Source organism: Salvelinus fontinalis, chromosome 30 (genome assembly GCF_029448725.1).
Source record: "Salvelinus fontinalis isolate EN_2023a chromosome 30, ASM2944872v1, whole genome shotgun sequence".
In the NCBI taxonomy this organism is placed as follows: domain Eukaryota; kingdom Metazoa; phylum Chordata; class Actinopteri; order Salmoniformes; family Salmonidae; genus Salvelinus; species Salvelinus fontinalis.
Window position 1 is genome coordinate 13,367,689 of NC_074694.1, and position 17,855 is coordinate 13,385,543.

The 17,855-nt window shown below is 42.9% G+C and overlaps 1 protein-coding gene across 6 annotated transcripts in view; it reads right to left on the bottom strand.

The window, feature by feature from the left end:
* Nucleotides 1-1,844: 1,844 nt before the first annotated feature.
* The window catches only part of LOC129828654 (E3 ubiquitin ligase RNF157-like), a 34,764-nt gene continuing 18,753 nt past the window's right edge, over nucleotides 1,845-17,855 (bottom strand). For 2 of the 6 annotated variants that reach the window (XM_055889755.1, XM_055889754.1), the window contains exons 10-18: nucleotides 16,962-17,074; nucleotides 16,644-16,876; nucleotides 16,235-16,337; nucleotides 16,027-16,135; nucleotides 15,684-15,901; nucleotides 15,484-15,549; nucleotides 14,090-14,138; nucleotides 11,963-12,076; nucleotides 1,845-4,495 (exon numbers count right to left, since the gene is read on the bottom strand). In XM_055889755.1, coding sequence (XP_055745730.1) covers nucleotides 4,335-4,495; nucleotides 11,963-12,076; nucleotides 14,090-14,138; nucleotides 15,484-15,549; nucleotides 15,684-15,901; nucleotides 16,027-16,135; nucleotides 16,235-16,337; nucleotides 16,644-16,876; nucleotides 16,962-17,074 — 1,166 coding nt within the window. In that variant the 3' untranslated portion in view covers nucleotides 1,845-4,334. Of the gene's footprint in view, nucleotides 4,496-10,165; nucleotides 10,226-11,962; nucleotides 12,077-14,089; nucleotides 14,139-15,483; nucleotides 15,550-15,683; nucleotides 15,902-16,026; nucleotides 16,136-16,234; nucleotides 16,338-16,643; nucleotides 16,877-16,961; nucleotides 17,075-17,855 lie in introns of all 6 variants that reach the window. The other 4 variants (XM_055889756.1, XM_055889757.1, XM_055889759.1 and 1 more) reach the window with 4 other exon arrangements.

Below are 17,855 nucleotides of genomic sequence, written 5' to 3' on the forward strand. Positions count from 1 at the left end.
GCACTGTATATGAAGAATACTTGTCTAAGCATTAACAATGATTCATATTTGCTCATATTTAAGTGACATTTGCATTACATTTGGGTTTTAAAACATGTTCCAAGGTCAAATAAATGCCCCCAATTCAAATTGCTGTATTGGCTTAGAGCAAGAACTATTCTGGCTGCCGCAGTAAAAATATTGTAGGAAATACTCAGTAGGGTCTGTAGATTGTATATATGGTGTCATTTCATGGCGCACTGAATAATACGGAATGTTGCTGGCCTTTTACTCCACCCATTCCATTAGTTGCCAAATTACATCACAACAGTGCAGGGAACGCTCACTGAATTAAAGGGAAACTACACTCAAAATCTAAGTTTCTTAGATTTTTCCCAGACCTAAAAAGTCATCCCCTGATGTGGTTTAAGCATTCTTGTAAACACATAAAATCTAATTGTGTTGTTTTTATAATAAAAGTCATTGTGAAAAAATGGGGAAATCAGAGTTTTTTGGGGAAAACCAAAACCTGGAAGAAAAAAACCCCTAAAAAGACCCCCCCCCCCCCCCCCAAAAAAAAGTAAACTGATTTTAAAAGTCCCTGAATGTGTTCCTGTGCATGACTGCACTTTAGAGTCTGTGTTATCCTGCAGCACAGCATTTTGGGGGAAGTTGAGGTCAGGTCCACAGGTTCTGGATAGGAGCAATGACAAGTGTTAATGTAATAGAAAAGAGCAGAAGCGCTGAACTATCTGTTCAGATCCTAATTCTTCATACCTACAAGTTATGGATAATATGCTCAAGGAGAAAACCTCCACTTCTTTGTAGTGTTATAGCAGCGTGTGAATATCAGATAATATCAGAATATCAGACGTTTTTTTCCCCTCCACTGTTTTCACTAAAACTTTGTGGTGCAGCGGTAAATCGTTGGCTTTAGTAGCCTATAATTCAGTTGGAATACCAGGTTTAAATCTTACATCACGCTTCCCTTTTTCGCCTACAACTTTACTATTTTTCCAAAACGAAATCTATGGCATTATTTAGGATGCTTAAGACAGAATCTTATACTATACTAAATAAAACAAATGATTTGAACAATAGTACAGTCGTTTTAATGTTTTTATTCTAAAACAATGTGCCTTCAACGGGATTCAACCTCATACCCATCCTCCCTGAATGTTCCATAGTTCCCTGCCTGATGTCATAGACTAGACGTAACATAGTCAAAGTAAATCCGGCACTCCAAATAATATATTATGTTTTGTTTGGTAGGGTTATATAAGATGTTTGGTCAGGGTGGATGGTGGGCATATAACGTGAACGTCTTGCAACCCAAAGGTTGCGGGTTCAAATCTCAACATGGACAACTTTAGCATTTTTGCTAATTAGTACTTTTTAGCTACTTTACAACTACTTAGCATGTTAGCTAACCCTTTCCCTAACCGTAACCCTTTTAGCTAACCCTTCCCTTAACCTTTTAACCTAACTCCCAAATTGAACCCTAACCCAGCTAACGTTAGCAACCTAGCTAGAATTCGTACCATATCATACATTTTGGAAATTCGTAACATATTGTACGTTTTGCAAATTTGTAACAGATAATACGAATTGTAATTCGTAACATATCATACTAAATGGAGTGTCTTCGGATTTACGTACAGAATAATACGAAATGTTCTGAGAAGCCTACCTGCTAAGCTACCGGTCAGTTGGAACTTTTTGTACAAAATTCGAACTATATTTGAAAGTACGATGTCCAGTAGAGGTCGGTGTTTGAAAGCAGCTTTTAAATCGAAAAAAGCACTGGAACCACGACGAAATAAGTTGTCTCATTCACTGGATGTAAATAAGAAAAGGTAAAGGACTTTAGTTCGAAAAACTTTATTTTTTTTCTTGCAGTTGACATTTTCAATCAGCATTCTACAAAAGTGACCCATGGTCCAGTATACTGTAGGTGAGAGGGATACAGGTAGAGGTGTATGAGCTGACGGTGTGTGAACACTAGCTAACAGAGCTGTAGCCAGCCTGTAGTTGAGGATAAGGAAGAGAGCATCTGTAGTGTATCTTATAGACTATCTAAGAATCTCAAATGGCACCCTATTCCCCCATATGGCTCGCTACCTTCACTTAAAAGGGAATAAGGCTCTGGTCAAATGTAGTGCACAATACAGGGAATTGGGATCTGGTCAAAGTAGTGCACTATATAGGGAATAGGGTGTCATTTGGAGACAATATGACAATACAGAAAGGTCAGAGGGGTGTACCACTATGGGTACTCTTTAGGGGTGTGTGGATCTGTGGAGCATACCACTGTGGGTACTCTACAGGGGTGGAGACTGACCTAGACTACCATGCTTTACTCTACAATCGCCTCATGCACCGCAAAGTGTGTTGCCTAGGTAACAGCAAGAAGTGCATTCCATGTTGGTGTCATCATCCCTTTTTTTATGTCGTGTTTTTTTTCTTCTCAAATACAATTATTAATTTCACATATCATCCACGGAATGAGTAACACATTTTTGTTTAAACAAATAAAACACAGAACATGTGACGACATTAACAGTAGAGCATACACTAAAAACAATATAATAGAAAATTAAACAAACTAAAGGTTTTCACAAAATGAGAAGGTTCAGGTTTGTCTATCGAACAGCACAGGTGTTTTTGTTGGGTTATGTGTGTTACTTGTTTACAGGTACAGGTTCTGTATTGCTTTAGTGTCTTTGTGGTGAAGCTCTTTACACCAGTAAGACTGAGATAATCTGGTGTGTATGACTGTGTGTGTGTTAGGAAAGGTGTGCAAGGGACACAGGTGATAGTTCAAAGTTCAGAGGTCATTCTTCTACAGTTAATAACCCCAAAACAAATCATTACGTTACATTCTCCTCTGAGTGTTACACATCCTCCATCGGCATTGTACATTCTCAGGGACTCCACTCTGTTTTCTTTACAGTTCAGTATCTATCCACCACCGCCATTTTGGATTAAATCCTCCATTCACCACCATGTACAGCAAGTCCAGTTTCTTAGCTAACGAGGCAAGTCCCATTCAGGATAGATCACAGTTGAGTACAGTAGGGCTGATTGGAGACAAAAGAGCTGCATGCAAAACCAGGGCCAGAGTCTACTGGTTCATGGACCGGAGTTGGCGAGTCCAGTCCAGTACAATCCAGTTTGGTAGTCTAGTGAAGCTAACTGTTGTTTTTATAGTGTTCGACCACTCGTTAGAAGGTCAAACAGAAATACATGAATATTAATTAGATTGCAGATCACACTAACCCCTGATTGGTTGGTTGGTAGAGGCAAGGGGAGGAGTCCCAAAGGTCTACCAATGACACGAAACACAAGAAAGCCATTATGACACATTGAGGGGGAGAATGGTCTAACTCTAGCAGTCTCCTTTTTGGACTGTGGATAGGTTAAATCCTCTTCAACATTTCCCTGTTAGATTTAGCAACTGAGATAGATGCTTCTCATCTATTGTCCAGAGCAAGGAGAGGTGCAGGACGGTTGAGTATAGGAGAGGTGCAGGACGGTTGAGTTTAGGAGAGGTGCAGGACGGTTGAGTTTAGGAGAGGTGCAGGACGGTTGAGTGAGGAGAGGTGCAGGACGGTTGAGTGAGGAGAGGTGCAGGACGGTTGAGTGAGGAGAGGTGCAGGACGGTTGAGTGAGGAGAGGTGCAGGACGGTTGAGTGAGGAGAGGTGCAGGACGGTTGAGTGAGGAGAGGTGCAGGACGGTTGAGTGAGGAGAGGTGCAGGACGGTTGAGTGAGGAGAGGTGCAGGACGGTTGAGTGAGGAGAGGTGCAGGACGGTTGAGTTTAGGAGAGGTGCAGGACGGTTGAGTGAGGAGAGGTGCAGGACGGTTGAGTGAGGAGAGGTGCAGGACGGTTGAGTGAGGAGAGGTGCAGGACGGTTGAGTGAGGAGAGGTGCAGGACGGTTGAGTGAGGAGAGGTGCAGGACGGTTGAGTGAGGAGAGGTGCAGGACGGTTGAGTGAGGAGAGGTGCAGGACGGTTGAGTGAGGAGAGGTGCAGGACGGTTGAGTGAGGAGAGGTGCAGGACGGTTGAGTGAGGACAGGTGCAGGACGGTTGAGTGAGGACAGGTGCAGGACGGTTGAGTGAGGAGAGGTGCAGGACGGTTGAGTGAGGAGAGGTGCAGGACGGTTGAGTGAGGAGAGGTGCAGGACGGTTGAGTGAGGATACTGCCTCAGGACATGGGCGTTGGTTGATTAGGTGAGGAGATGCAGGAAGGAAGGCCGAGGTCTACTGCGTAATCATGAGGTTGTGTAAAATGGCTAAAATATCAGTCTGTGCTGTTATGACGCTGAGGTCGGAATTGGACGGGTGTGTGCATGTTACACTATGAGTGGTCCGCGGCGTGGTGTGTGAGGTGTTTGTTTGGGACTCTGGCCATCCCTAGTCTCCGCCCCCTGCTCCTCCAGGTTGATATTACTGGTTGAGGTGTGGTGGGGGAGAGGCTCCAACACTGGCCTATAGCCTCCCAGATACATCAGACCTGAGAGAGAGAGCGAGAGAGAGAGAGCGAGAGAGCGAGAGAACAAAGGATGTAAAAGAAAAACAACATGTTGAGGACTGTTCTATTCTATCGCCATCTAGTGGGTGATAGAGGTAGTGTCTAAAGTCTGTGGCGGACCAGTCTAACTGGAGGGAAAGGGGTAAAAGGGGATACCTAGTCAGTTGTGCATGCATTCAACCAAAATGTGTCCTCCGCATTAAACCCAACCCCTCTGAATCAGAGAGATGTGGGGGGCTCCCTTAATCGACATCATCGGCGACCAGTTGTTGCTGGGGGTTAACTGCCTTGCTGAAGGGCAGAACTGCAGATTTTTCCACCTTGCTGGCTCGGGGATTCGAACCAGCGACCTTTCAGTTACTGGCCCAACACGCTTAACCTCTAGGCTACCTACCTGGTCATTGCAATGGGGAGTTAAAGTCAGGCCTACTGGGCCACATGCACATTCAATAAGGGACCGATCCCAACTTCAGAAATGTACACAAAACACTTTTACCAGATGTGTTTCTCAAGTTGGGATTCGTCCCTGAAAACCAGGAGAGTTACGGTAGCTATATGCAGGGTTTTGTACCAGCCCAGCACTTACAGCACCTGATTCAACTAATCAAGGTTTTTTTGAGGATTAGTCAATGATGGATGATTGAGTGCTGGGCTGAAACTAATATAAACTCTGAACACCGTTTGGCTCTCCAGGAGAAAGGTAAGACATCACTGATCTAGATCACACTATGGTTATTTAGCGGTTATTTACCAGGTAGTGGTTATTTAAATTGTGGTTATTTACCAGGTAGCGGTTATTTACCAGGTAGTGGTTATTTACCAGGTAGTGGTTATTTACCAGGTAGAGGTTATTTACCAGGTAGTGGTTATTTACCAGGTAGTGGGTATTTACCAGTTACTAGTTATTTACCAGGTAATGGTTATTTACCAGGTAGTGGCTAATTAACAAGTGGGTATTTACCAGTTACTAGTTATTTACCAGGTAGCGGCTATTTACCAGTTACTAGTTATTTACCAGGTAGTGGTTATTTACCAAGTAGTGGGTATTTACCAGGTAGCTAGGTAATGGTTATTTACCAGGTAATGGTTATTTACCAGGTAATGGTTATTTACCAGGTAGCCAGGTAATGGTTATTTACCAGGTAGTGGTTATTTACCAGGTAGTGGTTATTTACCAGGTAGTGGTTAGTTAGTGGTCATTTACCAGGTAGCAAGGTAGTGGTTATTTACCAGGTAGCCAGTTAGTGGTTAGGTAATGGTTATTTACCAGGTAGCCAGGTAATGGTTATTTACCAGGCAGTGGTTATTTACCAGGTAATGGTTATTTACCAGGTAGTGGTTATTTACCAGGTAGCGGTTATTTACCAGGTAGTGGTTTTTTAACAAGTGGTTATTTACCAGGTAGTGGTTATTTACCGGTAGTGGTTATTTACCAAGTAGTGGTTATTTACCAGGTAGTGGTTATTTACCAAGTAGTGGTTATTTACCAAGTAGTGGTTATTTACCGGGTAGTGGTTATTTACCACGTAGTGGTTATTTACCAGGTAGTGGTTATTTACCGGTAGTGGTTATTTACCAGGTAGTGGTTATTTACCAGGTAGTGGTTATTTACCAGGTAGTGGTTATTTACCAGGTAGTGGTTATTTACCAGGTAGTGGTTATTTACCAAGTAGTGGTTATTTACCGGTAGTGGTTATTTACCAGGTAGTGGTTATTTACCAGGTAGTGGTTATTTACCAGGTAAACCACGTAGTGGTTATTTACCGGTAGTGGGTATTTAACAAGTGGTTATTTACCAGGTAGTGGGTATTTAACAAGTGGTTATTTACCAGGTAGTGGTTATTTACCAGGTAGTGGTTATTTACCAAGTAGTGGTTATTTACCAGGTAGTGGTTATTTACCAGGTAGTGGTTATTTACCGGTAGTGGTTATTTACCAGGTAGTGGTTATTTACCAGGTAGTGGTTATTTACCAGGTAGTGGCTATTTACCAAGTAGTGGTTATTTACCGGGTAGTGGTTATTTACCAGGTAGTGGTTATTTACCAGGTAGTGGTTATTTACCAAGTAGTGGTTATTTACCGGGTAGTGGTTATTTACCAGGTAGTGGTTATTTACCAAGTAGTGGTTATTTACCAAGTAGTGGTTATTTACCGGGTAGTGGTTATTTACCAGGTAGTGGTTATTTACCAGGTAGTGGTTATTTACCAGGTAGTGGTTATTTACCGGTAGTGGGTATTTAACAAGTGGTTATTTACCAGGTAGTGGTTATTTACCAGGTAGTGGTTATTTACCAGGTAGTGGTTATTTACCAGGTAGTGGCTATTTACCAGGTAGTGGGTATTTACCAGGTAGTGGTTATTTACCAGGTAGTGGTTATTTACCAGGTAGTGGTTATTTACCGGTAGTGGGTATTTAACAAGTGGTTATTTACCAGGTAGTGGTTATTTACCAGGTAGTGGTTATTTACCAAGTAGTGGTTATTTACCAAGTAGTGGTTATTTACCGGGTAGTGGTTATTTACCAGGTAGTGGTTATTTACCGGTAGTGGGTATTTAACAAGTGGTTATTTACCAGGTAGTGGTTATTTACCAGGTAGTGGTTATTTACCAGGTAGTGGTTATTTACCGGTAGTGGGTATTTAACAAGTGGTTATTTACCAGGTAGTGGTTATTTACCGGTAGTGGTTATTTACCAGGTAGTGGTTATTTACCAGGTAGTGGTTATTTACCGGTAGTGGGTATTTAACAAGTGGTTATTTACCAGGTAGTGGTTATTTACCGGTAGTGGTTATTTACCAGGTAGTGGTTATTTACCAGGTAGTGGTTATTTACCAGGTAGTGGTTATTTACCAGGTAGTGGTTATTTACCAGGTAGTGGTTATTTACCAGGTAGTGGTTATTTACCAGGTAGTGGCTATTTACCGGTAGTGGTTATTTACCAGGTAGTGGTTATTTACCAGGTAGTGGCTATTTACCGGTAGTGGTTATTTACCAGGTAGTGGTTATTTACCGGGTAGTGGGTATTTACCGGTAGTGGTTATTTACCAGGTAGTGGCTATTTACCAGGTAGTGGTTATTTACCAGGTAGTGGTTATTTACCAGGTAGTGGTTATTTACCAGGTAGTGGCTATTTACCAGGTAGTGGCTATTTACCAGGTAGTGGTTATTTACCAGGTAGTGGTTATTTACCAGGTAGTGGGTATTTACCAGGTAGTGGTTATTTACCAGGTAGTGGTTATTTACCAGGTAGTGGTTATTTACCAGGTAGTGGGTATTTACCAGGTAGTGGTTATTTACCAGGTAGTGGTTATTTACCAGGTAGTGGTTATTTACCGGTAGTGGGTATTTAACAAGTGGTTATTTACCAGGTAGTGGTTATTTACCAGGTAGTGGTTATTTACCAGGTAGTGGTTATTTTCCAGGTAGCGGTTATTTACCAGGTAGTGGGTATTTTCCAGGTAGTGGGTATTTTCCAGGTAGCGGTTATTTACCAGGTAGTGGTTATTTACCAGGTAGTGGTTATTTTCCAAGTAGTATTTAACAAGTGGTTATTTTCCAGGTAGTTGTTTATTTACCAGGTAGTGGTTATTTTCCAGGTAGTGGTTATTTACCAGGTAGCCAGGTGGGGGTTATTTACCAGGTAATGGTTATTTACCAAGTAGTATTTAACAAGTGGTTATTTTCCAGGTAGTTGTTTATTTACCAGGTAGTGGTTATTTTCCAGGTAGTGGTTATTTTCCAGGTAGTGGGTATTTTCCAGGTAGTGGTTATTTACCAGGTAGTGGTTATTTACCAGGTAGCCAGGTGGGGGTTATTTACCAGGCAGTGGTTATTTAACAAGTGGTTATTTACCAGGTAGCCAGGTAGTGGTTATTTACCAAGCAGTATTTAACAAGTAGTTATTTGCCAGGTAGTGGATATTTAACAGGTAGTGTTTTTTTTTTTTACCGGTAGTGGTTATTTAACAAGTGGGTATTTACCAGGTAGTGGCTATTTACCAGGTAGTGTTTTTTTTACCGGTAGTGGTTTTTTAACCAATGGGTATTTAACAGGTAGTGGGTATTTACCAGGTAGTGGTTATTTACCAGGTAGTGGTTATTTACCAGGTAGTGGTTATTTACCAGGTAGTGGTTATTTACCGGTAGTGGGTATTTAACAAGTGGTTATTTACCAGGTAGTGGGTATTTACCAGGTAGTGGGTATTTACCAGGTAGTGGGTATTTAACAAGTGGGTATTTACCAGGTAGTGGCTATTTACCAGGTAGTGGTTATTTACCAGGTAGTGGTTATTTACCAGGTAGTGGTTATTTACCGGTAGTGGGTATTTAACAAGTGGTTATTTACCAGGTAGTGGTTATTTACCATGTAGTGGTTATTTACCAGGTAGTGGTTATTTACCAGGTAGTGGTTATTTACCAGGTAGTGGCTATTTACCAGGTAGTGGTTATTTACCAGGTAGTGGTTATTTACCAGGTAGTGGTTATTTACCAGGTAGTGGTTATTTACCAGGTAGTGGTTATTTACCAGGTAGTGGTTATTTACCAGGTAGTGGCTATTTACCAGGTAGTGGTTATTTACCAGGTAGTGGTTATTTACCAGGTAGTGGTTATTTACCAGGTAGTGGTTATTTACCAGGTAGTGGTTATTTACCAGGTAGTGGTTATTTACCGGTAGTGGGTATTTACCAGGTAGTGGTTATTTACCAGGTAGTGGTTATTTACCAGGTAGTGGTTATTTACCAGGTAGTGGTTATTTACCAGGTAGTGGTTATTTACCGGTAGTGGGTATTTAACAAGTGGTTATTTACCAGGTAGTGGTTATTTACCAGGTAGTGGTTATTTACCAGGTAAACCACGTAGTGGTTATTTACCGGTAGTGGGTATTTAACAAGTGGTTATTTACCAGGTAGTGGTTATTTACCAGGTAGTGGTTATTTACCAGGTAGTGGTTATTTACCAGGTAGTGGTTATTTACCAGGTAGTGGTTATTTACCAGGTAGTGGGTATTTAACAAGTGGTTATTTACCAGGTAGTGGTTATTTACCAGGTAGTGGGTATTTACCAGGTAGTGGTTATTTACCAGGTAGTGGTTATTTACCAGGTAGTGGTTATTTACCAGGTAGTGGTTATTTACCAGGTAGTGGTTATTTACCAGGTAGTGGTTATTTACCAGGTAGTGGGTATTTAACAAGTGGTTATTTACCAGGTAGTGGTTATTTACCAGGTAGTGGTTATTTAACAAGTGGTTATTTACCAGGTAGTGGGTATTTAACAAGTGGTTATTTACCAGGTAGTGGTTATTTACCAGGTAGTGGTTATTTAACAAGTGGTTATTTACCAGGTAGTGGGTATTTAACAAGTAGTGGTTATTTACCAGGTAGTGGTTATTTACCAGGTAGTGGGTATTTAACAAGTGGTTATTTACCAGGTAGTGGGTATTTAACAAGTAGTGGGTATTTAACAGGTAGTGGGTATTTAACAGCTATTTATTTAACAGGTAGCGGTTATTTACCAGGTAACCATGTCGTGTTTATATCCCAGGTAGCCAGGTAGTAATTATTTACCAGGTAGTGGTTATTTAACAGGTAGAGCAGTCTACAGTGTCAATAGCGTGAGCCTGTGGTTTTAGTTTAGTGAATATCCTCTGACCTACCAGCTAGCCACAGCTATAGCCATACCTATTCCTCAATGTGCACAGGGCACGAATCCGCATCTGTCCATCCAAAAGGGAGCAGAGAGAGAGAGAGAGAGAGAGAGAAAGAGAGAGGGACATCGAAGAGGAGACGTAAAATATGAAATGATGGATATAGGAGAGAAACAGAGAATAGAACACATTTACGGCACAGAGAATTCAAATACCACAAAGAGAAGGGGTGGGGTGTGGGGGGGGGTACAAGGGCGACCAAGGGTGAGCGAGGGACTGGGGTCAGAGGTCAATAAGTTGGGAGTTATAAGAATGGGAGGAGCTAAGGCTTCGTCTAATTATTAAAATAGGGACTGTGCTCAAGTAGCCAGATGTCTAAATCTTTACGTTCACTCTGTGGCTTGAGCTTTGTAACAAAAAGGCCCGAAAACAGGGACTAATAGTTTGAGAGTTGGTGGCCGCAGAAACATCGCCCATGTTAGAGCGCTACAGAGATAAAGTTAAAGCAACGTTTTTTTCACTGGTTTTGGATACTTGTTGTTCTTGTCAAAAGCAGCACCTGGATCTTGACACACTGCTGTGTACAGGGATTATCTCTTGAGAAGCAAAGCCTTTCACCCCTCCCTCACTGTAACCTGCTTCTGGTCAGCACAACAGAGGGGCACATCTAGCAAGCAAGGGAGAAGCAGAGGAGAGGGAGAGTTGGATGGAGGGAGGGATGAGTCGCAGACGATTAGCAAAGCGGCTCGGAACTGGCAGACACTGAACATGAACTTGGAGCTCTGGGATGAACCGGATAGAACACCCACACGCGCTCTCACTCACACACACACACACTCACCCCCCACTCTCTCACACACGCACACACTCACCCACACACCCCCCACTCTCTCACACACACACACACTCACCCACACACCCCCCACTCTCTCACACACGCACACTCACGGACAAACAGAACACGGACAAATAGAACACCACAAAAGCTCACACACACACAAACAAATAAAACATGGTCAAACACACACAGTTATATGCAAAGACACACACACTCTCACATATCCACAATCAGACACACTCACAAACATAAAGACACACACACTCTCACATATCCACAATCAGACACACTCACAAACATAAAGACACACACACTCTCACATATCCACAATCAGACACACTCACAAACATAAAGACACACACACTCTCACATATCCACAATCAGACACACTCACAAACATAAAGACACGCACACGGGAGTTTTTTACTGGGGGGAGAGTAGGAAGAGATTGCACAACTACCCGCTATTGAGAAAAACAACAACAGACGACAACCACAACAGTGAAAGAAGGGTGGATGATGAGAAGGAAGCCTCCTGTTCTAACTGCTGAGAAAGACATGCTGTCAGTGTTCGGTATGGATGGATCCCACTGCTGACGCCAATTACAGCCTGATTTAGTCTGGCTCATTCATTCCCTTCCTGCACCTGTTTACTGAGCCCTTTGAGATGAAACAACAGTAGTAGACAGACATTTGAAGGGCAAATGTTTATGCTAAACAAATCTTGGCTAGATACATCGGAGCCTCAGCTTTGACTTAAAGCTCTGTAGACCTGTGTCTGCCACTTCCTGCCCTCTCCACCCTCTCAATCTTCTTCTCCTCACTCTACCCTGACTTCTGTTCCACTGTTTTTCCTCTCGTCCAGGATCCCTCGCTCACTTCTTATTTCCTTACACTGACACCCCTTTCTCTCCCCATTCGCCCCAGTCTCAGCTCTGATTGGTCCATGTTCGGTAGGTTGCCACTCACCGGCGAATCGGCAGTCGGGAACCTGCTCATTGTCCAGCCCCCCCAAACAGTGCGTGTCGCAGAGGGCGACGCCCTGATTGTTATTGGCCAACTCTGGACACCTGCTCCGCCCACCTGCAAGCGAGGGCAAAGGTCAAACAACAGCAGCCAGGCACAGCAGGGGACGGGGCCAGGAGTGTAGCTAGTTTTGTGTGTGCGTGTGTGTGTGTGTGTGTGTGTAAAGGAGGGCATGGGTGAGATCATGTGATGGTGATGAGTAGCATGTGGCTCAGCAGGCTCAGAGGATGCACATGGAAGCTGGCACACGGTGCAGCAGGGACAGATACATGCAAACATACATCATACGCACATGAACATATATAGAGACAGGATTCCTTTGGTTTCCTTATTAACTCATTTATTAATTGCTTGTTATTGTTTATTTAATGCACACAGCCAATAGCACCACTCCATATTAACACACACACACATACATCATATTATACTTGTGAGGACTTTTTGGTGACCAACAATTGATTCCCATTCAAAATCTTATTTTCTCTAACCTTAAACCCAACCTCTAAGCCTAAAATAGCCTTTTTACAAGTGAGGACCGGCAAAATATCCTCACTTCTCTGAATTTTAGTTGGTTTAGTATTCTTGTGAGGACTTCTGGGACTCACAAGTATAATAAAACATGTACACACGCACACACACACAATTATAGTAAAATGTGTACACGCATACGCACGCACACACATGCAAACCGACTACGACTGGAGAAAAATAAATATTAAGAAGTTGTATACTAGTCAGAACATGCATGGTGATTAAGATGTCACAAACATACACACAAGATACACAAACATGCAGACATACAAGCATTTAAACACACATTCATAAATTACACACACACACACACGCATTCAAACTCCGGGGTCACACGCATTCAAACTCCGGGGTCACACGCATTCAAACTCCGGGGTCACACGCATTCAAACTCCGGGGTCACACGCATTCAAACTCCGGGGTCACACGCATTCAAACTCTGGGGACACAGAGAGGCAGGGTTAGAGATTGAAGCCCAATTTATCACTTTGGAGTGGAGGAGGAAGAGAGGAGGATGAGGAGATGGAGTATGACTCCACACACACACAGAGAGAGACACACAGAGAGCGAGAGAGAGAGAGAGAGAGAGAGGCTCACACTCACACAAATATACTGTACATACAACTGCATATTAGGGTGTGGAATCTAAGCAGCGCATGCAGAGCACAGCAGGCAAACACACAAGCATTGGCAAGCTAACAACCCCCACACACACACAGCTGTCCTGGATACAAATACTATTTAGGGGATTTCAAGTACTTTCAACGACATTTGGAAGTAAGTATTTAAATACTGTATATTTTATTTGAAAAGAAGTAGTTGAATATTGGAATGTATTTGGAAATACACTTGGAAAGTATTTTAAAATACTCAAATACACTGACTCAAATATACTCCCATTTAACCCAGGTATTTGAAAATACTTTATAGTCCTATAAATAGTAGACTATTTATAGGAAATTGTTTGAAAATCATTTCAATAGAAGTAGGCTCATTTATTTTGGTCACAGTATTAGAAAATACTCAAATACACATAAAATAGGTATTTAAACCAGGTCTGACTGACACACACACACACACACACATACACACACAGAGCAAACTGAGCCAAGTGCAAAGGTGCAAACGCATGATTTGTGATGATTTCACCGATGGCCAGTATTTTAGCCCACATTTTCATTTACAGTAGAGAGAATCTAGCATGGCACCACTTAAAACACCCTGCTATCTCACTAATAATGGTCTTTCTATGGTAGATCAAAGTATAGGGTGCTGTAACAGGGTAGTCAGTCACTAGAATGCCATGTTAGAAAGGACAAGTGGCAATGTCGTCAGAATTGATGAGAGTATTGGAGATTATTATTATATATTTTTTTTAATGTAAGGCAAGGGTAAGGAGTCTTTAAGTTAGCATTAGTGGATAACATTGTATTAGTGGTTAGACTGCCCCATACTTCTGTCCTTTCCAGCATGGCCAAATAGTGAGGCGGGTAAAGCAGGAGTCAGAGGTGAGAGGTCAATAAGAGGTCACATAGTTACCCTGCTCGTGGGAAGGGGAGGGGCAGTCTTCCTCTGTGACATCATTTCCCTGTGAGAAGGAGAGAGACAGTTGGATTTATGTTGTATTGTATATTTTACATTCATATAGTTTAGGTACATTTTGAGAAGTGCAACTTGGGTCCAAAAAAACTTGATTTCATCTCATTTAAAAGTTCTGTCACAAAGAGCATGTTAAGTGCCAAATTAAGTAACAGGTTTGACGATTTCATCTTAAAATAAGCCATAAATTCCCTTGTGACAGGGGGAATGGAAGCTTGTTGTGTGCAACCGGAGTGCCAATTAAATGGAAGCGTCACCCACCCCCACAAAATATATATATATATATTCTAGCCTGTCTATCTATGGGTAACAGAGTTGACATGTTATGCTCGACCCGCTCAGTTTTCCACCACAAAAAAAAAATGAAAATGGCCAAGAAGAGTAGAACCAGCTCACCTGATTTAACTATTCGATTTTAAAATAATCTAAAGATACATTGAACAAGGAATAGTTTCACCATATTAAAACGAGAGTTCAGTTCACGTAACAGGGTTGACCTTAAAATTAGGGACAGATGTAAATGAATCACTGTGACAGTGCAAGGGGTTTTACACTGTCTAGGGTGTTAGGCATAGGTAATAACTCAAAGGTAAAGGCACAGGAGACAGGAACGCGGTGCAAACAAAGGGCCTTTTATTAAGAAAATGAAAATGACATCCTGGCTCTTGCAGCGCTCTACAGGGTCAGACTTTAACATAAAGTCGACATGACAAGCCAAAAGCTTAAGCGCTGCCAATCATATCGGTCCTGTCCATACCTCACGTGACGTGTGCTCTCCAGAATGCTCTCCCCACAGAGTCAGAGCTGCACACCTTTAAGTCTTTAGGCAGTCAATTAGATGGCTGCCCCACCCTCGTTAAGGGAACAGTGCTGGCTAGGCTTGGCTCTTCTGCACCACAATCTCTACTAACATTAAATAAATAATCATCTTCAGAAAGGACTTTGTCAAAGCAACAAAAAAACTAAGGCTTTACAATGATGGTGATACATTTTTGGGGGGGATTAAGTGGGTTAAAATCTTCCTAGAAGTGACGCAGGGTTGACAGAGGGACATGTGAAAATCCTGTATTTTGGCACTTTAGCAAGCCTTTATTCATGTTAAAAATCAGATTAATTGAATTCTCCATGTGGCCTATATTAAAGGGCACTTCATTTAATATAACTGGCTTTTAAAATGCAATATTTTGGAACGACCCTACTATATATGCACTCTTCGTGGAACGACCCTACTACATATGCACTCGTCGTGGAACGACCCTACTACATATGCACTCGTCGTGGAACGACCCTACTAAACAGGCACTTTTCGTGGAACGACCCTACTATATATGCACCTCTGAATCCTGCTCGTCTGACACAGCGACTGAGAAGTTCTGTTCTTTTGGTTCCATGGGTAGCTCCTGAGAAAGAGACAACAAAAGAGGGAGAAAGAAAGAGTGGGGTTATTCTCTATGTCAGAGATTTCGACAAGCCACTTCTCTAGGTGTTCCCTCACTCTCTCCACCCCTGTTCTCCCTTCTCTCCCCCGTCTCACTTCCCCATCCTGCTGTGAGGGTCCCCGGCTCTCCATGGGTGCATCCTGGTTCTCCTCCCCCTTTGCTTCTCTCCCCTCCTCCCCCTCTACCTCCCCCTCCGGCCCAGCCAGGTAGGAACCGGACATGGAAGACAGGGTGTCAGTGCTGATCTGAGAGTGATGGCTGTGGGACGAAGCCATGGACATGACTGACTGGGCCAGGCTACTGCTCACTTGGTCTGAGAGGGGGAGAAACAGAGAGAAGAAGAGACAATTAACAATGTTTTATAATTTGACACATTTTCTATTGCCCACTGGCCACCCTCTAGCAGCGCCTGCCAGCCAGCCCCAGCAGAAGGCCCACCTTCAGGGGAGGTGATGGTGGAGGAGAAAGGTGTTCCAGTACAGGAGGACTGGTCGATGGCTCCAGACGAAGATAGAGTCAGGTTCTCACTCTCTGGAGTTACACCACTCTGGAACAGAGAGCAGACCGAGTAAGGTCAACCACACACACACACACACACACACACCGGAGACAAACAGACACACACGCACACACTGTGTCAGTGTACCTCCGGTTGTTGTTTCCGGCGGCAGGCCTGAACTTCTGATTCACTGCGTTCTGACTTCTCGTCCTCCTCCTCGGGCAGCACCGAAGAATTCTGGGAGAGAGACCTGACACATCCCATAATGTAGCAGTCAGAATCATAAACACCACAACAAACACTCACAACACTACCTTTGTCCCGAAAGAAAGATATTATATTACCTAAACCTTTAAAAGTCCTAGGAAATTAATTCCTATTCAAATGTACAGTATGTTTGTATGCATATATGCATCCCAAAAGGCACCCTATTCCCCATGTAGTGCACTACTTTTGACCAGGGCCAATAGGGTAGTGGTCAAAAGTAGTGCATTATATAGGGAATTTGGTGTCATTTGGGACACAACCTGTGTCTTCAAGTGTATGCTCCTCTCACTTGGAGCCGCTCTTCTTCAGTTTGAGTCCCTGGCTGGAGTTGGAGTGGTCCAGGGGGGACATGGAGCGTGCCGGGGCTGGGTGGGTCTCACTGCTATAGTGGGGCAGGGTCCCTGAGACGTGGCCCCCAGAGAGGTCCTGCAGAGGGGGGGCCGAGGGAGACACGCTCAGGGGCCCGTTCAGAGCCTCCAGGAGAGACACGGCCTCATAACCTGGGGGGATGTGGTCCGACGCCTGGGGGGAACGAAAAAAGGAGATGAGATGTCATGTTGCTATACGCTGTATTTAAGAACAAAAGCAGTGTTTGTATATATCATACCGAGTGTTCCTCTGAGTCAGAGGTCTGGGAGGTGATAACGGGGTTAAACCCGGCAGGAGAGAGAGGACTCAGCTTCTTCCTCATGGCTCGGATCTGCAGCAGGGCCCGGAACGCTAAGGACGCATTATAACATGACTAAACGCCCACATCAGTAGAATTCAATTTTTTCGAGTTGAAAGATGGCCAGAGCTTACCCATGATGCTGCACAACAATGTAAGTCAATAAGTAATTGTTTTAGTCAAAGTATGATATATTTGGGCTTAAAGTGACAAAAACTGCACACTTTGTGCAAATTCGTGCCTATGACATTTATTTTACTATGAAATGACCTATAAATTATTTTTTTGCCAAAGTTTTGTTTCAGTGCTGGGTTTTATTTGAATGGTACCACCCACCAATATGGCATTGTTTATTAATCAGAAACAACTACAAAGTTTGCGAGTCGCGGTGAAACTGTTTTTGCACCTCCCCTTTTTTTACCAGAAAATTATCATAATGCATATTGGATATTTTGTCAAATGTAACTTATAACTGAGCTAGTCTACATGAAAAAAATATGACCATATTATCGATAGTAAAATTGCATGATATGATTGCATTTTGGAACCCCGCTCCCCTTGTCGCCCTAAGATAAATGGTTTTGCATGGCCCACGGCCCCAGGTCTGCAGGGTTTGCTCCTTTTTGACCATTCAATTAATCCTAAAGAGAAATCTCCACCCACCCGGGGCACCGGACCATGCAAAACAAACATTGATATTTAGCTAGCTAGCTAGCTTGCTAAAATGATAAGAGAGAGAACGAAGAATATAGCTATTTGATCATATCCGTGTGCATGTCCAAACACTAATGATGTCTGGAATCCGACACAGTTTCATGGAATTATCAAACAGTA